This window comes from Mastigoproctus giganteus, chromosome 1, assembly GCF_048544385.1.
Source record: "Mastigoproctus giganteus isolate SK-2022 chromosome 1, ASM4854438v1, whole genome shotgun sequence".
Taxonomy (NCBI): domain Eukaryota; kingdom Metazoa; phylum Arthropoda; class Arachnida; order Uropygi; family Thelyphonidae; genus Mastigoproctus; species Mastigoproctus giganteus.
Window position 1 is genome coordinate 23,356,191 of NC_143575.1, and position 22,492 is coordinate 23,378,682.

At 38.2% G+C, this 22,492-nt stretch overlaps 1 protein-coding gene across 1 annotated transcript; it reads left to right on the forward strand.

The window, feature by feature from the left end:
- The first annotated feature begins 382 nt into the window (after positions 1–382).
- Positions 383–22,283, forward strand: LOC150090636 (chloride intracellular channel exl-1-like). Its single transcript, XM_090379261.1, has 2 exons — positions 383–1,290; positions 22,116–22,283. Exon 1 carries the CDS (start codon positions 562–564, stop codon positions 1,282–1,284), a length of 723 nt encoding a protein of 240 aa, XP_090235387.1. The 5' UTR covers positions 383–561; the 3' UTR covers positions 1,285–1,290; positions 22,116–22,283.
- The last annotated feature ends 209 nt before the right edge of the window (positions 22,284–22,492 follow it).

Genomic DNA, 22,492 nt, shown 5'->3' on the forward strand with positions numbered 1-22,492 from the left:
ATGTCAGCAATTTTTCTCCACTGTTTGGAGTGATTAAGGAAAGAAAATTATAAGGGCTAATAAAGGATGATTATCCGTGAGTTCTATTGTAAAAATCAAAGTCGCTGAATTAAAGACTAATATTGCGGAAACACCAAAAGAACGGTATAAGGTCTGTTGGCAGCAAACTGACCAATGTATCATCATGAGCTCTAAATACATTGCGAAGTGTCGTAACGTTCGGGCTCTTTAAGAGACATGCTGAACGTCTGCATTCCTTAGTAGGATGAAGGAGGAACAGATGGCTAAAATTAGCATCCTCAACAGCCAACACGTGACACAGCTTGAACCAAATGCGCTTCTCTTCTCGCCCCGCTATTTTTACCCAGTGCAGGGAAAGAAATTCAGAAGTAACACTCCGCGCCTGAAGTGCAGTGCTCTCATCTCCACCTGCTTGTGCGGAATAAATATTTGCTATCTGACGATATGCAGACAGAAGCCACAAATTAGTGGGCCGTCTCAAGTTATAGAAAGTGTGGAAACTTTAACTGTCGCCCTTTCTGCTTTCTCCCGTAATGAGAAATGGGTTCTGTAGCAGAGGTCATCCTATTTGTGAAGGCCGGGGCTGATGGCAAGCGGTACGGGGCGTGCCCTTTTTGCCAGCGCATATTCATGATTTTGATGGCGAAGGCTAGAGAACACAGATTGCATTTTAAAGTTGCCTCGGTGAATTTGGCTAAACCACCTGATGAATTTAAAAAATTATCTCTACGCCGTGTGCCGGCCGTTAGCCACGACGAAGCGGCCATTGACAATGTTGACGACATTGTGCAATACTTGGATGAAACGTTTCCCACCGACAGCTTATCTTATGAAAATATCGATGCTGAACGAGCATGCAAAGATGTGTTTCAAAAGTTTTGTTTCTTTGTGAAAGAGGTGTCCAAAGACAGCAACCAATTACTTGCAGAGCTTACTCGCCTTAATGACTACTTACTAACTATTCGTGTGCGTTTCCTGTGTGCCGACCACTTGACCCACTTGGACCTCGAAGTGCTCCCAAAACTCCACCATATTCGTATAGCATCGAGACATCTTAAGGGATTCAACATACCAGTCCACCTTACAGCTTTCTGGAACTACTTCAGAAATGCGTACAGCCAGGAGATCTTTGTCAAAACGTGTCCTTCCGACCAAGAAGTGATCCTTCACTGGGCAGAAAAACCGGAGACCCCTAATTTGACAATGGAGCAACACTCCCGATTAGTGAAGGATACACAAACATATACTCTCAGTGTGCCATAGAATGACGTAAGTCAAATTGTAAAAAGTACTAATTCTATAGCACTGTATCCTGAATCCCTTTAATTGAAAATATAAAACTAACTGAACCATCTGCTTGTAGTTTGTTGTGGTGTTTGCTTCAGTCAACATTCTTTTTCTCAATCATATGGCAGCTTGACCTAACTTTTGAAAACAAACTTGAAACGTTTCTAATTAAACATGTATTCTTAATCTATGGTACACTAAACAAACTACATGCATGGCATCTAGCTTAACAATATAAACTATTTTAAACCAAACTTAAAATGTTTAGAACAAAGGGCGATATTTAATTATGTAGAGCTATTTTGTTACCACAAACGAATAAAATCAATTCGAAAATTCAGATTTCTAAAATCTTAACTTTAATTATATGGTTTACTTTCCTAAATTCTAAAACATATTACATTAAATACGGTGATTCTTTTGGATAACTATTTCATATAATCCACTTCTGAATCCGATCCTTAGTTATAACTTTAAAAAATACAAACATAAGATGCAGGATTTTAGGCACATCACCAAATATTGAGTGTATATATGTCGTTTGCTGGACGAAAAACCCGAGTTTCCAGGAAGAAAAAACCATGCTACCTTCGCCTGAGACCGACTAACTTTCGCCATGCTGTAAAAAAAGGCCCATAAAAATTCCAAAATTCCTTGCGTCATTGATGGGATTCGAACCCAGGTCTTTTCCACCAGGTGGTGGGAAGAACAGGGTTATACCAACTGTGGTGCCCACAAGGGCAATAAACAAGAAATGTACCGGGAGGGCGTCATACATTTCATTCAAGAAGTAGGCTAAAACTGAAAAAAAGTACAAAAACCTCGACCAGTGACAAATATAATAATGCTTTTAATTGTACCTCTTAAAGAGAACACAAAATGTCATCCACGCGCACATTCGTGGACAGCGAACGTTATTTAAAAGTGGGAAGCAGGGGAGACTGGGTCAAGTAAAGTAACAACTTCCTGAAATACGTCCAGATACGAAATTCTCCCTAACGAACCTTGCGTGTCTCCTAACAACCAATGGGGATATGTACTACATTTAGATTTATAATCGGCATTTTATAGCCTTTAGGATAACGTAAGTCAGCATTAAGATTGTGTCAAGTCAATTAAGTAGCGCAGCATCCAGGATAATGTTACCAGATTCACGACTTCACCGAGGAAAATGAAATTATTGTAAAAGATGGCGTGAACAATCTACAGTTAATAAATGTGCATCCATTAAACAAGTTGAACTGAAAATATCCCACTAATTCTTGATTTATTAAGAAAAGCGTTAGAAAAACTTCACTAATTAGTAGTTTCAGAGAAAGTGAAACAAGCAGCATTATCAATATAACAAATGGAAGTTTCTTAGCGCGGTTTTCATTAGTTATTTGCATGCCAAATATGTAATTCTAATTACTCAGTCACGATATAAACAATGACCTTAAAAATAATTTTTTAGATTAATGATTTGTTTCAACAGAACATGGTCTGTCTCGTGCGCCATCTATCGGCAGCGAATCGTACCATTATATCATAATTGAGATAAAAAAGTAATAAATAACTGAAGTATTATAAACACTTTTAATTAATAAATAATCTTGTCACCATCTGATGAGTAGCAAGTGATTATCGGAAAGTTGTAACGCTAACGAAATTATCTAACGAAGGTAAGAAAAATTTCTCGTTTGAGAAATCAATAGCTGACTTATTGCATAAGATAAAAAAAAAATAAAAAGTCTCCTACTGATTGCACACTTTCAGTTTGCCCCTGACTTGGAAATAAACAAAGGAATTAATAACTAAAAAAAATCAAATAAACTCTACTAGCCGATATAAAGAAACAAGCCATTTTAATATGAAGACAAAAACTCAGGAAGTTCATTTGGGCTACTTGAGACATGACTGATACGAGCTACTTCCGACTTGGATTCCGGCAGGTCCAAAATCACTAGCGTAACAACACTCTTTTCTGCCCCAAGCTGATTTGTGGTTGGATTCCTCCCAGTAAATACCCATAACTGTATTCAGAACTTAAGCGATCTGATCTTAAAAGAACATATTTTAGCATCCCTCTATGGCAAATTTCAGATGCCTGAACACGATAATCGTGGCCCGAACAGCTTAGTGATGCTCCCGTCAAACTAATTGCATGCCCTGACCTGGAGGGAAGTTTACAGTAACAAATGACTGCGTGCTTTGCCGTCTTACGAGGTATTAAGCAAGAAGGTCGCATTTTTTAAAGAATTTATTTTGGAAAAAATGCGAAAACACAATGTGTCAAAACAAATCTTGACTTTTTATACAGAATTCGCTAAGCTGGTGCTGATGCTACCTAGCTTAGTTTATTAAGCCTTACAAGTTTAACTTTATGTCCAACAGTAAATATGATGAAAAAAAACCCAGAGATTCAGAACATCATACATCATCAAATTAATGGTCTTTTCCTAGATATTTGGGGTCAGCCCGTGTTTATATCCCATGTGAAATTTAGGAGGATAATAAAATACACTAACCTAAAAAAAAATAAGGATTAAAAATATTACGAAGGCAGTGAGTGGTATAAAAAAAAAACTGTCATATTAAGGTCAGCTCATATTATAGATATAATACAACCTTGTGTATTATATCTGTAAATTGCGTGTTGTCTGGCCAGTTTACATATTTTGTTGGATGAAAAACCCCAGTTTCCGGGAGTAAGAAAAAGACCATAAAAGTTCCTTGTGACATTAACGGGATTCGAACCCGGGCTTTTTCCACCCGGTGTGGGGAGGATAGTAATTTTAACCACTCTGCTACTCACAGTGAGTGAATGATATATAACACGGCCTATCCAGAGGCTGTGTTATATATCATTCCAAACGCATTACATTCCGCATGCCAAAAGTATGCGGAGCCCCTCTCCCCCCGGATTTGGGAAAAAAATTACCTGATCCCCATCCAGTTGTTTTTATAGACATAAGTAGATCAACGAAATGTTGTTAGATAGGTTGGCGAAATCATCACAGGATGCCATATTAGCAGTCTCTTAGTGCCATTTTCCTTCGCGGATAATATAGTTGATATAATCACGCTCTTTTTCACATCGGGTGAAAAAGGCCTAGGTTTGTCAATGACGCAGGCAATTTTTCTGTTTTTTTTTTTTTTTTTTCTCTCCATAACGAGGCTGAGTTAGTTGATGTCAGACGACAGATAGCAATTTTTTTTTTCTCTCGAAGACTCGAGTGTTTCGCCCAGCAGAACAGACAAACAGACCACAGAACACGCGCAATTTACAGACACAATATAATGACGCCTCACAGGCTTTGAAACATGCAGGTCTATACAGGAGCCACCAGAAACATCAGTAACGGCCAGTAAGAGGTGTGGCAAAAAGCGACACCAACTGGCTGCTACCACTACTTCTGGCGGTTTCTGTATAGGCTTTTCACTATAACTATTAGCAGTTGCACAATTAATATAAAAAGATTAAACAGTATTATTATTATTATTAATATTAGCCATATGGTACAAGGAAGCCTGAGGCTTATGCTGCACCAGCCAAAAAAAAAATAATAAAATTCCCGAGTTACCCCCTGTGTGTGTGTGTGTGTGTGTGTGTGTGTGTGTGTGTGTGTGAGAGAGAGAGAGAGAGAGAGAGAGAGAGAGAAGTAGAAGGCATCACCAAGAAAGAGAAGAATGATGATATCCAGCTCAGGACCCTGGGTTTGCCAAGCCCATACTCACCAGATGTGAGCCCCCGGGGTGATATAAAATAATAAATATGAGCAACCGTCTCTGATCAAAATGCATATCGTAATAATAATATAAAAGGTAATATCAGTTAAAAACTGTTCATTAAAAGGGCATCAAAATAATAATTAAAAATAAAAAGTACTTTTATGAATGTTCAGACAAAATCTACAATCAGATGATCGTTATATTTCGACTCAGAATACACCTTTAAAATTTAATGGCCAATCGATATGTATAAAACAGATTGATACTAAAATATATTTATACAAAAATATCTTTTCGATCTGGAACCCAACTGTACTTTTCCCATTAACTCTTACATTGGTCAATGGCGGATATCATTTGGAACTTAACCACAGATGCTAGAGCTCTGTCTGCATTTTATACACGCCTATATAAAAGAACTTATTTCGAATATTTTCATGATCTTATTAACGATTTTTATTTGATCGATCAGCAGTTTCATATTCGACACAAATAACTTCATGACGCAAGCATTTTAATTACAATAAGGATAAATATTGTTATCATGCATTAGCAAAATATTCTTATCCAAGGTAATAGTACTTCTTTGATTACAATCAGAAAACCTGTTTGCTACGTTTCGCGGACTGAGGAGAGGAAGAAAAATATTGTATTCACACTTTGTGAGTACCCCAACAAATCAACACGATCATTTTGTTCTTTAATCCGAATATGTATCATTAAATACGGATTTCTTTTAGGATCACCAGAAACAAGTCATTTCCGGGAAACCAGTGACAACGGCTGGGTCACTTCCTGTTGAAGGTCACCTTCGTCATCCACTGCTGTGTATTCACTTGGGAAAGACAAAATACAATAAAAATGTATCTACCTCAGAGTGGGCAGACATTTTTTTGTCCTGTCATACATCAGCGATCTCGGAAGTCCATTTGCTTCAACTGGTTTCTTTTTGAGCAACCATACAACCGGATCTCTCTTTCAAAATAATCTTAACTCTGATATTTTCTCTTTCTGTTTTTCTACCTCCCCCCCCCTCTTTCTGTTACTTGGGAAGTACGTAAGAAGTTCGTACGGAGTGCACATACGCACTAGTAGTTCACTTCTTTAGGAAAGTAAAACTGAAGTCTGAAGTCGACAATCTCAGTAATTAAAGAAAATTTAACAAATAAAATATTAAAACCTTATTTATATGTATTTCAGGGTTGCATAATAATCCAGTTTTCTGTGTAAAATTCTATTCCTTCATATCTATGGTTACTTTACGCCATCAGTGTAAGTCAAAATATTTGCAGCTTTCAGTGAAGCTAGCTGATTGGCTGGTAGTCATGTTCCCTGACTAGATGTTTCCCCTAACAACCTTCCTAGATTCTTTAGAAAACTAAAAAGTCCTCTGTTTCAATAGGCTGTTATTACATACGCTGAGTGGGCATATCAGAAGAACTACATAAAATAACATTTTTTTATTCGTGAGGAAAAATTCTGTCTACTTTCATATTCAAAAGATTGAATTTTTCATAATTATTCTAACAATCGCCACTTTTATGTTAAAATATTTAAAGTTTTAATAACAAATCAGTATTTTGAAATACAGAAATACAGAGGATGGAAAATTATCAAGTAATTCTAATAATTTGGCTACCCTATATATAATCTTTCTTCAAATATGAAAATATGTTTCGTGCTTAATAGCCACTGAAAAAAAAATCTATCACTTATGCAAAAAGTATACTACCCTACCAATTTATTAGAGGGTCCACTGTGCCGATATCTATATGCCTCCCGTCTTAAGCAATGAAATGGCTCTTGACATGTCGAGTCATGTGGCATAATAGATCTATAAAAAGCTGGTGTCTCGGTGGAGTCATTAAAGGTGTACCATGGGAAAGGCAGCCGATCAGCAACCTAACGAGAAGCATGATTATTGGAGATCATCAAGCAGGAAAAGCGTTACGGGCCAGTAGAGAAATTTTCACTCATGTGATCAAGACACCAACTGGATCGATAAGCTATCTGAAACGATACATCTAGGATAGGCTTCAGCAACCAACGAATCTGATGCATCTAAAGGTCACCTCGAACAGAAACTGAATAACGTCACTAGGGACACACATGCGCTCCTATTTGAATAAACGCTACGCAGGATTTATTCTAGAGATGGACCTATACTATTCGAAACGTTCTGTTATTTTTTGGAATGGTCATGTATATACTCCACATTATCAAAAATATTAGAATAAAAAAATAAGTACGACTTTAAAAAGCGGTTCCCATAGTTTACATGACCAGTCATTTCATGTCTCATGTGAAAAATCGCAGACCTCCACTCATTAGACAATCGTAGAACTAGTGGCGTAACTAGGATTGATGGTGCCCAGGGCAAATAAAAAAAATGGCGCCCCTTGAAAACTGTTCTTTTGAAATTTTTGCATTTTTTAACCATAAAAAGGCGTCCCCCAAATTTGGCGTCAAAGGCACCTGCCTCACCCGTTACGCCACTACTTAGAACATCTGGAAAATTTTAGGAAGCTAAAGTACACTAAAATTTTCCTTGCTTTATTCAAATTTGATGCCACATAGGAAGAACAAAAAGACATTATTATAGATACTTCAATTTAATTGCGAAAAAATAATGTAAGAGTCAATAACAATTGTGAAACTGCTTCTTACGAATTATAACTTACTCAGAAAACGGTGCTGTCTTTACTAGAGCGTAGAGGAAATCATCTTGCATCGTAAACTTGCTACGACTTCATCAATATGGAGTCGCAGCAAGTTTGCTAAAGAGGAAAATTTTTCTAAATCTCTATGTTAATTTTTATAGGAAATTTGCTACTAATAAGTAGCAAATTTCCTATAAAAATAAAACATTACATGATATTTCTGAATACAATATCAGAATGCGACATTCAGCTCAAGAACATGCAAATCGGGCTGCTATAAAAGTGCGCACTACAACAGTAACACTCAATTTCTAATCTAAAGTGGTAAACAGCGCATTTGATTATATTTTCTTTTTCTGTAAAATGCAACATAGGAAAATTCAAATCATTGGAGGGCTGGTGGGAACACAAATGCTTGCAGATATGACTAAGAACGAGAATCGTATCAAGAATCGTAATTTCAAAGTTACGGCAATAACACCAAGAGACAAGAGAGATATTTCGAAGACAAGCTCGTTAGCCAAAAGTTTTAAAATCCATCTCTGACCTGGTGCAGACTACACAGTTTCTAGAGACAAGATCAATGTTCTCTTTACAAATGTGGAGAGATTCAATGCAGAAACTGATTCTCTCCCTGTTCTCATCGGGAAGAAACGTGGAAAATGCTCATATCCCACTAACATTAAAAAAACAAAACTATCAAGTTGGTGGTCTGGGGACGCATTGAACGGCCATACCGATCTCCGTATCTTTGTGGGGGGACACAACTGCTCAAAGCAGCAGTCTAGGAAACAGAGAAGTGTCACAGACCACAAATTCATTGCCCTCGATGACAATGCTCTTTTACATAGGGCTCAGCTAGTAGACGAATTTCTTCAAAGTGAGGATAATTTCGGATGGAGTCACCCACCTCTGCATCTGAATCAGACTGCGTTTGTTTGAGGTGCTTTAAGGAAAAGAAATTAGTCACGCCGATCTTCTAGAATCATCCATGCGCAAAGATCTGGTGTTACAGAATAGTAGGATCTATTACTATGAGTTCTTATCATCGGAGGTGGTCATATTCCGTAATAAAAGCTTAAAACTGCCCGTCTTCAACTCTTGATTCATGAAAATGGAATAAATACGTTTAAATTCAATATAATTGAGTCTTGAAATTATGCTGGAATTCTATCACGTCACTCTTTCTTGATATTTCATATTTTGCAGTTGTGACCTAACTTTTGGACTATGCATTTGTGATTTCACAATTATTTGTGCATCCTTGACTATAAAGAATGTCAAAATTAATTAATACTTTATTTATATAACATTAATAAAGGACTTTTCTACTTAAAGATTATTTGCTTTAATAAGTTAATCTCAAACTCTTGAATAGTCCAAGTTTTAACAAAGGCAGGAGAAAAGAATCTGCACATGTGTATTTAAAGCAGTTCAGGTTTAACCTTGACATAATTCCAGAATGAAATCTATATCATACATTTTCCACCAACTTGCGACAAGTTTCTTTGGAAATATCTCTCCATTTCACCAGTAAAACTGAACGACTCTTCTATATATATAAATATATACTTCCTGTTCAGCCTCTGCTGCTCACTGGGGATAGCTCTGAGAGGGAAGTGTTTAAAAGCAATATTGAGTAAAATTCAGAATAACCTTTTTACTGACTCTTCTACAGTTGAAGGATAATAAAAAGCCGTTACTGCAACCATCATACCCATGAAACTACGTACACAAGAAATTCTGAAAAAGAAAATACCACCTTGATGCACAAGGTGGTGTTTTTTACTGATTCGCTTCACTTAATAATCTTTAATCCTCAGGCATCTATGCCCACCTGGTCACATGCCATCTTATCATCGCTACAACAATTGAGGTCATATCTACTTTTTTCCCCTTTTTGTAGCAGTCATTTATCACTAATGTGTCCAGCAGACAGCCTTACGCTTTTACCGCCATCTTGAATTAACTGAGGTACCGCCATCCCATCCTACGAAAGATTTTCCACGGTGTGACCTTACCGTTTGTAAAGAAGGGCAACATCTTTGCTGTCTGTTTAACATCCAGTTTCACACTAGAAACTTTTATGCAACTAGAAGTGCGTTAATGTTGCATGAAAGGTAAAAACCTCCTGGTATATCAAGGAAATCAATAAACGAAAACAGTGTCCATCCATGCATACAGTACAGTATAATTAGTCAAGTCCAGTTTGAGATCATGTTTTTGCATTTTGGAGCTCTCTGCTCGACTGCCTACGATCGACAGAAGGAACTCATTAACTAACATTCGTATCTTGATAAGCATTTGAAAGAACTGTTTTGAAATGAAGTAGGAATAAGCAAAAAGGTTTGTGAAAAATACTTTTCCAAACGTACACAAAAATTTAATGCTCGGTTTTTGTTTTTTTCGAAATGCAACAACCTGGCAGGCGGAGCAAGAAACAAATTTACTTCGACGTACAACCATCTAGTTTTCCCTGGCCTCTACCAATTGATTGAGCATAAGTATTCCGAAATAAACCACCGATTGTGTATATCCGTATAGGAATAATATTACTTTTTGAAACCATCAAAATGAGACAACTTGGAAAAATTCAAAATATTCCTTATTATAGCAAATTCAATAATCACGAAATAACACCTATTTATTCATAAAATTTTAAGGGGAAAAGGCCTCAACCACGAGAAGTATTCAACGGGCATTGTAAAACAGATATTGTGCCCTTTGTGTAAACCAAGGAAACTGTATGAAAAACATTATTACGAAGCATCTCATATTGTGAAAATCCTTCACAACCAGTTGCCTGATTCTTATACTTCGAATAAGTAACACCTTCTCAATAGAGAAATCTACTGTTACTTTTTATCGGTGGGTACTACTAAGGCCATTTTAGGGCAATACGACCCGTCATCGGTGGACGGGTAGGTAACCGATGGTGTAAGAGCTGACACCCCCAGTTATGACTTAATTGTGACGTCGTCCAGCACGAGAGGTATTAGAAACTATAGTAATTAGTACCATGCAAGGGCTGAAGGTTGAGAAGATATAAGTTCACATTAGATTTGAATTTTTGTAGACTAATTTTCAAGAAATATGTATGAAGGTTGTTCCAGAAAATGGAAGTTGAAGGAATATATGAGGAAAAAGAAAAGTTGGTTTGAAATTGGACAGTAAATGAATAATGACTTGTGTAAAAGAATTTAAAAAAAAAACAATAAAAAATAAGGGTTCAAATAAATCAAGAACTGAAGGGAACTGGAACGTACAAGCCTGAAGCTTGTAAAAAACTAATCCATTTAAGAAAGAACAGCAGTATATCAGGTTCCTCATTCTTATACAACAGCCCACTGACAACCACTAGGCAGTTCCACAAAATACCAAAACATCAGTCATTCTCCTGTTATCATATCCTCCCCCATTAAGAGCTTCTTCCAGAGAGGCAACCTCTTTGAACCACACACCAAGTAGAATGCCTATCACCCGGGCAATTTCACAGTCACTCAAGACACCTTCAGTTACCTCACTCTCTCCAGTAATGACGAGCAGTCCATCTGTGCCCGTGAGAAGCAGGCCGGGAAGATGGACCAGCAAAGGATAAAAGTCCCGATTAAGGTTTTCTGAATTTTGTAAGCAACAAAATGCCTGGAAAAGCAATCCTAAACGAACGGCCATTGTACTGTTCTTCAAAATTTAAATTATCTTTTCTTTTTATTTTAATGGTGACTCCAAACACGAAAGGTACCGGAACTTAGACACACACTGGCCAAAAAAACACGAACCTTTATTCAGTATCGAATCGGGCCGCCTCTGTATCGAATAACAGCAAGTATGCGGCGCAGCATGGATTCTGAAAGTTTTAGTGCATGCTGGTCTAATTGTAACTATTCTTCCAGGAAAATATCGAGCGGCTGCGACAAAGTTGAAGGATGAGGACTTCGTTGCCGAATATCCTCTCCACCATATCCTACCCATTCTCAATAGGACTGATATCAAGTGCATGTCGAGGCGGGGGAAGATGGTGAAAAGCTGTGTCATGTTCTCCAAACCATCCTTGCACGATGCGCTGTTGCATTGTCATCCATAAAGTGGCCATCAACTTCGGGATAACAGCGTAACATTGCAAGGTGCAGTAGGTCTGATACAAAATTCGGGTACTCCGATTACATTCGACCTTCCACCGGTATCAGTGACAACAAAATATTCCCCATACTATGATAGCACCTCTACTTGCCTGGGTTGTCATAACATGGCAAGCAGGATCCGTCGCTTCGTGAAGTTCTCGCCACACTTTCTACCTACCATCAGTGCGAAACAAAGAGTATCGTGATTCGTCTAACCACATGACTTCCTTCCATTGTTCCACTGTCCAACCACGACGTTCTCGGCACCACTGCAAGCGGATTTTTCCGTTTTTCTCTGAAATACATGGCTTCCGAATAGGCATGCGACTGCCAGTATCCAATTTCTTCAATTCCTTGTGCATGGCACGGGTTTAAATAGGGCAGTTCCGGGCTTGGTTAAATTCAGATGTTATTTGGTGCACACTGAATGTTCTATTTTTCAGCACGGTCCTTAGATTACGACAGCTTCGCTCTTAAAGTATTGTTTTTCTACCAGCCTTGGAGATGTGGAAGAACCGTTTGCTTTCCAGTCAGTAAAAACTATTGAGATGGATGCTTTTGAGAAACCAGTTCGTTTCTTGAATCGTGGCTCCTGCAAAAGGTGCACTCATGATAAGACTTTTTTCAAAGTCTGATAGCATTAGCATTAGCATTAGTAGAGGCATTTGATGCAAGAAAGCAAGCTTATGCAGCATCAGCCAAAAAAAAAAAAAAAAAACCCACTTCCACTTCACCCCTCTGTTCACGCCTTTATCCCATTTTGCCTTCAGATTACTGCAGGCGAACAGCCTGTGCAGTTTTTAAACTCAAGGAGGCAACACGTCATCACCCAACGTCTCAAGTTTTCTTTGCATCTATTTTCATTTATTCGCATTTCTTCTGTCTGTGATTGTTGTAATGCAAAAGTTCATACCTTTTGGCCTGTACTCTAGCACTACGCAAGATTAAATTTGAGGATACAGAAGATACACTGCCCTATCAATAATATACGGACACCCCTCCGCCGATAGTCGGTCACGTCCTACACAATGTGTTAGACAACTATAAATATGCTTGTAGGCCTACGAGTACTACACTGGTGCGCAAAACTTAAGGACCAACACTATTTCTAAAGGTTACAACCACAAAATCAAACGAAACAGCCTGTGGCGATTTGCATGACTGTGGCCGTTCAATAGAAAGCTGGTGCACATGCAAATATTTGAATCGTGATGAGAGGGCTCACATAAACAGATAAAAGCAGCAGTTCAGCAGTTATGTGCAAATTACCGAATGGTGAGCACTATTGTTACGATCCTTCACTTGTTCCATTGGTTCATACAGTTCTACAGACAACGAAATGGCCAGTAGACAACATCTGGATGACTTTACCGGGGGTCGAATAATTGGGAAGCTCGAGGAAGGTCAAAGTGCGAGCTAAGTCAATAAGCTGTCATTATACTGTCTGTAACTGGCATGGATTCCATGCTCGGTTTTTATTTTTTGTGGGATGAAAATCCAGATTTCTGGGAGAAAACCATTCAACCCTCACCCAAGATCGATGAAATCTACCACGAAATACGATAAATAAATAAAATTAAAAAAAAAAAAACATAAACATTCCCACCACAGTGACAGCAATCGAATTCTGCGCTGTTCCACACAGTGCCAAAGGGCTGGTCGTAGCCACGGCTTAAACCGCGAGGGCTCAGAATTAGGGCATAGCATACTGCATTTTACAACACCATACCGTGTTGTAAATTAATAAATCTTTATTGTCAAATGAATGAATCTTCATACGCAATAAAATGATACAGATATATAAAATAAATAAATTTTCTGTTTATACTCCGGGACGACCAAATGGTCAGAGGAGTTCATAAGAGAGACAGAATATTTCGCATCTCACGCTAACCCCTTCTCATATGGGTCAGTTGGCAGTGAAATGAAAGTCTGGTGAGTACAATGATTATTCTGTTACAATGCAAGAGAATTCCGGATTCTAGCTGTTTACAGAACCCGGCGTACTTTTGACAATCTGCTTATAACAGATTTCATAACAGAATAATGATACACTGAGCGATAGTTAAAAGAATACAATGGGATTGAGAATTAATATTAAAATATAAACAATGCCAGTTAATACAGCAAACTAAAAATTAAAATAATACTGAAGAGAATTAATCTGTAATTGAAAAACCATTCAAAAATCTAAAATTCGCGCCTTTTATTTGATAAAATGTTAAATGGACTTAAACGTTGAAATTCCAAACTGAATTTTGCCATACAGAATCATTATATCTTATATAGTTCTGGGATTTGTCGATAGATGGAGACACCTTAAAAGACAGTTAAAGTCTATATCGCAGATTGCCACTTTTAGATTTGCATTTTCGCAATGGAAACAGCACTTTCAAAATCTTAATTTAAACGTATTCACTTTTTAAAAAACATTAAACTAAATTTTTTGTAAATTCTATGGAATCACATATTGGTATGAATCTGGTTATAATGATTTATTTGAAGCCAGAATCGTAACTAGGGTGTGGCAAATGTGGCCTTAGCCCTAGGCGTCCGATTCAATGTTGATGCCGAAGGAGTTTAAAAACTTTAAAATAACTGAATTTATGATTTATTTAAAAAACTGAGAAATTTATCTAAATCAATTATAAAAGCTTTTATCATTTATATAAAATTCTCTTTTATGTATAATGATTAGCATTAATCATTTTTATTATTTAATTATAATTTAATATTATAAATAATTCAAAAACATTACTTAATAGTATAATTTATGAAAACAAACGCACATATCTGATATTTCATAATTTCAAAGGAACCGAACTACAAATTTAACTCAGAACTGCTGATTACACTTCTGTTGAAAGAATTTCCAGTAAAAAGATCTAAAAATCTAAAAAGTGGATGATCTAAAAATTACAAACATTGATTACTAACAACATACATAGAGACAAACAAACATTGAATAATTAACCATATTTTTACATTTTTTCTAATAAAATTCCTCCCATGAAATTTTTACTTTATTCATTTTGAGTAAGCCTCATTAGAGGACTGTCCAAAATGAATAAATCCCAGCACCAATATACAGGGATGGGGGGTCCAAGAAGCTGTGTATTAAAATATATTAAAAATTAATTAAACAAGCTAATTAATAAATCTATAATAGCCAGTTATAAAAGAAGCACGAATAATTTAGGAATTATACACCAGCAACAAATTAATATCTTAATTTTTAAGTTTCCCGGTGTGGAAACTTTAAAAATAAAACTGTTATATTGGGATTTATACGAAGTGTGGCAATAAAATTCCTTGACTGGTGCCATAAAAAGAACAGAGTCTAGGAGCTCAAAAATTGTTTTATTTTTATTCAAAGTAATCAGCCCCTGGTTGAATGTTCTCATTACACCGTTCTAAAAGTTTCTCAAAACAGTCAGTCAGCGAAGGAATCCAAAGAGATGATGCTCAGTTGGGCGGTTGCATTTTTCTTTTATGTCCTCAACATCATCAAATCTCATTCCTTTGAAAGCAGTTTTCATCTTGAGGAAGAGGAAGGCGTTCTGTGGTGCTAAGTCAGAGAGTAGGGTGAGTAGTTGATCTGTATAGCATGTTTCGTCAGAAACGTCTTCACAATTACAGAATGGGCGGGGGCATTGTCGTGCAACAAGAACTAGATACCGTTATCCCAAAAATGCGGCCTCAACAGGAAAATCCGCTTCAATAGTCTTTGAAGCACCTGTACGTAGAACGCAGTATTGATTTTCTCCCATTCAGGTACAAATTCCTTGTGAATGACACCCTGTTTGTCGAAAACATGACCAGCATCGTCTTGATCCTGAACTTATTTAAACGAAATATTTTTGGCCACTGTGATGATTTTGAAGTCCACCGGATGCTTTGCCGCTTCGTCTTGGGTCGTACTGAAACACCCAACATTCATCTACAGTGACAATACAGTCGAGGAGATTAAGATTGTCTTGACAAGTCTGGATGAAGTCTTCGCACGATGACACTCTTCGTTGTTGCTCACACGTGAGGCTATGCAGCACAAATTTTGCACAGGCTTTCCTTTTTCTTAAATCTTCATGAAGAATTTGACGAATCGTCTCCGTATCCAGCTGATATCCAGCTCATCCGCCATCACCTTGAAAGTCAAACGACGATCTCTTGCCACAATTTCCCAAACTTTTGCAACTCTATCCTCGTTTCGAGAGGTTGACGGACGTCCACTTCTTGGGCCTTCGCGAACATCCTCACGTCCGTATTTGACCCGCTTATGCCATTCAAACACTCCAGTACGACTTAACGTTTTCACCATAAATAGTTTTTATCATTTCATACGTTTACGTTGTACATTTTTCCATTGTAAAGCAAAATTTGATATTCGTTTTATTTTCAACCTCATCCAACATGACCGCAACAACGCCAGTAGGAACTTTAGTGGCACACCTCGAATTTATTTTCTACTCATATTTATATTTTTATATTAAAGAGCATTAACGATGTAAAATATGCACTTACCGTTTTGCAGTTCAATTCGAAGAAATTACAGATCCGGCAAGCGATACTATTCTGAATATGTACGTATGGATTTACAAGTATGCTACAGCCGAGAGGTCATGCACAAGAGTACCCTCAGTACACGCGTTTTGAGTGACCGTGGTTCAAGCTCGCGTGGCTGCTTAATACGGTGGCGTTTCTTCTAGCTTGTTAACTCCTCCGACAGTGTGGTCGTCTCATAGTATAAACAGAAATAAACTGTAATTGAGTAAAGAAATGCTGGAAAAAACTCTGGCATTTATTTTTTCAAATTACACTTCTGCAAGTCGTACGTATTCAAGTGGCATCTTATGGCACTACTCCCAGAAATGTTGTCCATCACGAAAACACTTCATTTTTTGATAAATTTTTCACATAACTTTCTTTAGTTTTATTATTTTCTTCCTCATTACACTGTCTCCTTCCTTGTGTTTCGACATTCAAAACGTCATTGATTGGAGAGGAAAACTAATATTTATTAATTACAGACCAATGAATATCAAATATTCTAATTAAAACTCTAATAGGAATAGTTATTTAGGGGGAGAAAAAGTTATGATGTGCAAGTACCGTTACAGCCAAATAATATTTAAGAAAAATCTAAAAAAAAATTCTGCCATCAAAGCGATATTCTATTATATAAAGTTGTTGGCATTAGAGGAACAAAATCTTAATTTTTGAAAACATAGAGGTAGGGGGAGATCATATTGGGCGAACGAGTCGAACCTAAAAGCTCTAGCCAATAATCAGGAATTACTTATTCAGGAATACTGTAACTTCGTTCTAAAAATGTGGTGGCGGCGTATCATCGTGCTGAAACAAAGCATTTCGTTATACGTCTAGCGACTTGGGTTTTCTGTCAATATACTGTCCGCTCAACCAGCAACAGAGTCATATACTGCCGATTGCTGGTTCGGAAAAGAATAACGGGTTGTACACTTTCACAACAGTAAAAGGACAAAACATATTAACTTCAGGATTACAGAAAGCTAGGTCATTAGTTGCCCTCAGAATTTATGTTTTGTGTCCTGGTTGTGTGTTGCAATAACGTGCTTATGTAAGAAGTTTTCTTAGAATTTTTCACGCTGTTGGCTGAGGTGAATTAAGTTCATGGACTGACACTACCGTGGATTTTACTGGACTACGAAGAAAAGAATTCGAAAAGGCCAACACTTGTTGCACTAGAGTCCTCGCGGGTTATAATCACCGCACTTCCTCCAAACACCTGGTGTTAAGGCCCCAGTTCGAATTCCAACTTTCGTGGGCTTTTCTCACTCCGTGGCTGAGTGACTCGGCCTTCAGGCGAGGACAGCAAGTTTTTTTTCTACCGGAAACGCAGGTTTCTCGTCCAGCAAGACAGACAGACACATCAGAGAACACACGCAATTTATGGATATAATACACATGAATGGATGAGGCTTCTCTCGGGTAACCTTTATCCTAATATAATATGCACTAAGTGGACAGAAATCATGGGATACCCACCTAGTAACGGGTAGGTCCACTACCGCCCGGATAAGGGCAGTCACACGACGAGGCATTGAGTCCACTAGTTCACGAAAGCGTTCCACAGGTATTTCCATCCATGGAAATGGATGGAAATACCTTGCTACACCGCTGTCCATAATTCCGTCGCATTCCTGGTTGGAGGATCCAAAGCCCGAACGGACCTTTCCACAGCATTCTACAGATGCTCCACAGGGTTCATGTCCGGTGAACTGGGAATCCATTCAATTCTGGTAAAATCTGCGGAATGCTCTTCGAACTTCTTCGGATAGTGTTGACACTACGGCTCTGTGGGGAGGAGCATTGTCCTGCTGGAAGAGTCCATTGCCCTGCCTGTGGGTGCACGATGACCACGAAGCGATGCAGATGGTCTGAAAAGATGGCCACGTAACCTGGACCATTCAGAGATGCGTCTAGACGTAACAGAGTTCCCAACGTGTACTAGCTGAATACCCCCCCCCCCAGACCATTACCGAATGTCCACCTGACTAAACAGTTCGTTCTTGTTGACATGACGGGTGCATAGCTTCGTGCGGTTTCCGCCAGATACGCACCCTCCCGTCCGCTCAAAATAACTAGAAACCGGACTTATCCGACCAGGAGACGGGTCTCCTGGTCCACTAGAGAGAGAGAGGGGTGCCGATGTTCTTTCGCCCAGTTGAGGCGTAGAGTCCTGTGTCGTGGTGTTAGCAATGGGACTCTCGTCGCCGGCTCCCATAACCTATTGCGGCTAATGATCGCCTGGTGGTCTTTGTGGAGACGTTTCTGACACTTCCCTCGTTGAAGTGGGCGGTGATTTGTGCCACTATTATTCTCCGGTTGGCTGAAACAATGCCGACAGACGTCGACGGCCACGTTCGTCCACCACCTTTCTCCGCCCACAGCGATCTCCACAATGAGATGTTATTCCCGATACACCCTTGATACTGTCAAACAGAGATACTGCAATTTCTGTACAACCTCCGCGATAGAGTGACCCGTGCGTCGGGCTCCCACTATCATTCCTCTTTCAAAGTCGGTTAACTCACGACTTTTATCCAAATTGACATCGAATTACCGTGTTACGTGAATGCAGTGATGCAGTGTACCTATATACCTGCCAAACGGTGGGTTCGTCCACTAGAAAGAGGGGTGACAGCGTGTCGTTGCCCAGGCACCAGGTATCCCATAAATTCTGTCCTTTCCGTGTATGTATTTATTATTATTATTATTTTATTTAAAATAAAATAATAATTATAATTATAATAAAAATAATTTTTTCTACCAGTTAGGAATGAGATACCCACCTGGAGAAATGCAAAAAAGATTCTGGGGGATATTTTTCGTATATCTCGTTGAACAGTAATCACAGATTTTGTGTAGTAAGGTCCCCAAAAGGAAGAAAGCTGTCATTATTAACTACTGATTCAACTTTTTGCAGTTTTTACTTTTTTTTTAAATGCGGTTTGCTGTTCGCCGTAATAAAATATTCTGAAGATCGTTTGTAATCACCGCGCATACAGTACATTATTGATAATGTACACTGCTATCCAAAAGTTAAGATACAATGATAAAATCTGTGATATCAAAAAATAAAGAAATTGAAGGAATTTTACTAAGTGTTTTGTGGAAGAGTATTATTATAAGTCCCCTAACATGCCGTTATTTTCATGAATCATAATCATATATGCCCAAAACTGAGGTTCCAGTCCTGCATAAGTCATGCATTAAATAGGAAGTGTAACTCCTGCAAACGAAAAAACTTTCACGAGTTCTAATACTGTTTTTTAAAAATGCTGATAACTGGGTTTTGTGATAAGAAATCCTACCCTTCTGAAATAGCAGATCTTAGCAAATGGAGAGTTCTGAGAAGAGGAGGTTGACTCAATCCGTCTCCTTAATGCATCCTAGACATGATCAATTGTCTGGCCACCCCCATCCATAGAAAGTCTTAATTTTGAATGAATTTTTTGACCAAATGAACTGTATATAAAAGAGCATTATCGTATTAAAATAAATTCAGGAACTATAGCCTCCGAAATGCCTTACATAGGCCCTCGTGGGTATCACAGTTAGTATAATCACCGTCCTCCCCACATTAAAGGCCTAAGTTCGAATCCCGTCAAGTAAGCAATGAATTCTTATGGGTCTTTTACATGATGTGACTCAGTTAGTCGGTTTCAGACGAGGGTAGTGTGGTCTTTTCTCCCGGAAACGCGGATTTTTCCTCGAGGCAAACCGACCACAGAACACATGAAATTTACAGGCATATGGCGCAATATGGCCTAAGCTACTGATGCGCTTAAAACCCAACCAACCACCCTAACAGTGTTCATGAATCGTTTATGGCCTATACAGTACTTTTGAACAGTCAAGATGCTTCTGGCCCACACAGGTAGCAAAGTGGACATAATCACCGTCCACCCACACCTAGTGTAAAACATGAATTCGAATCCTGGTAATGAGGCCTGTAATTTTTTCCCAACGTGACAGTTTGTCGGTCTCAGGCGAGCACTGCAAGGTTTTTTTTTTTTTTTCCCCTCCCTGAAACAAGGGGTTTTCGTCCATCAAACCAACCGAAGAATACACGCAACTACAAACACAATATACTAATGCTTGATAGTCTTAGTAACTGGTGCTGTGCTTGGCATAACCTAAGGTACTTGGTAAACTTGGTACTTGGAGCACCTAAGGTACTTGGTACTTGGAGAGGCATCTTGGTAAACAGCCTCGCCGATCTCCACGTCTTTGATGGAAGTATTAGTATTAGCAATTGCACCTTGTGGCCATTGCTAATACTAATGCTAATACTTCCATCAAAGACGTGGAAATCGGTGAGGCTGTTTACCAAGATGCCTCTCCATAATGTTAGCGTGTTAACATTAGTTATTAGAGATTGAGCGTGTTCCGCGTTCTCTACAGATGAGAATACGAAAATTAGTTCCAAGACTGCATCTGAACTAATCTGTAAAGAGAATTTTGATCCATTAGTCATGGCCACAGAAACAGAGTTTTCTGCACCAAGTCAGTCAGTAGGCTCTTCTATGGCAGGATGTTAGTGTGTGACGTATATTACCTCTTTCCTGAAGTCTTCTGAATGTAAATTTGCCTTGGAACTCTTCTTGGTGTAACCGATGAGAGCTGTACAGATAGTGCTACTTGTTGAAATACTTGTCTTTTCTCATGACGTTGATGATGCAACTTGAAAATTACTACTCTTTTGACGATTTAATGAAGAAACACACTACACTGCGTTGTAAAAGCATAATTGAAATATTTATTCAAATCAAAACTTTTAATTATATACGTTTCAAACTATAGTAAACGCTTTTAACAACAAACGTTTGGACCGCTATGGTTCCTTCTGCGGTTGCTTCTCGCGTGCTACTCTTGACATGTTTAAGGTTCTGGCAACCTCAGCTTGCGACTCTCCTATCGTCATCATGCCAATTTCCATCCACTGCTCCAAATCTTAAGTAGTTATGGCGCACTCAGGCGAATTTCCGAGATGCAGTAGCATACGTATTCCAGAAACCCAAAGAGAAAGAACTCAATTACTGTTGGTCCAGGGCTCACTGTGACTTTGTTTTAGGAGATCTAAAAACATGCATGCCATTACGCCAGATTACCTATATGTAGAATAGCATGACTTCCAGAATTGTCCTCGTGGGTAGCACAGTTGGTAGGATTTCCGTCCTCTCCACACGGGGTAGAAAAGATCCCGTCGATGACCACGAGAAGTTTTATGGGCCTTTTTCACAACGTGGCTGAGTTAGTCGGTCTCAGGCGAGGGTGGCATGGTTTTTACTTCTGGAAACTCGGGTTTTTCGTCCAGCAAACAGAAAATCGACCTCACAAGACACGAAATTTACAAACAATATACACGGAGCAATTTGGCCTTAGTCACTGATGCTCCTAAAAAACCCAATAAAAACTGCATTCCAGAAAGATAAAAATCTAATCCGATGTGTTCTTTACGACATTAGATTAGAAATAATTGGTACTAGAGTACCAATTATTTCTAATCACTTTTACAGACGAGTGAGTTGCATATTCTGGAAAGAGAAGTCCTACCTGATGTCGTATTTACATTTATCACGTTCAATTACATCAGGATGTTAAATATCATTAAAAGAATGAAAGTATTTACGTTAAAAAAATAACAATAAACGTAATCAGCTTAACTTTAGGCAAGCTTTAAAACGATAATAAAATGAATAATATAACATTGAAATTTATTATATTAAATACCATTCTTAAGTATATATAGTATTGGATATTACATTTTCAGGGCCGACTGACTGATGATGTCCAATCGTGACTGAGATCTCCAGCGATCTGGTTTGGAAACATCGAACGTTTGATCCAGCAGAACAATCCTCCATGCCATCATTCAGACTTGAACAAATAGCCTTAGCAGAAGCCTCCACTTCAATCTACTTGAAGATAACGAAATGGAATATTCAGTGCCTTGTTTCAAACATTTTTTAATGGTTATGAATTATTAAAACAATTGAAATAGCTTTTAGTCACTTGTTCAAACATATAATCTTTTGGATCTAATATTTAAATCCAATTTTTCGCAACTTTCATATAATGTACAAGAATTTTGGGTTTTCGTTGTCTAAGCTGGCGGCTCTTTTGTCTATTTTCTCATCTTAAGGATGC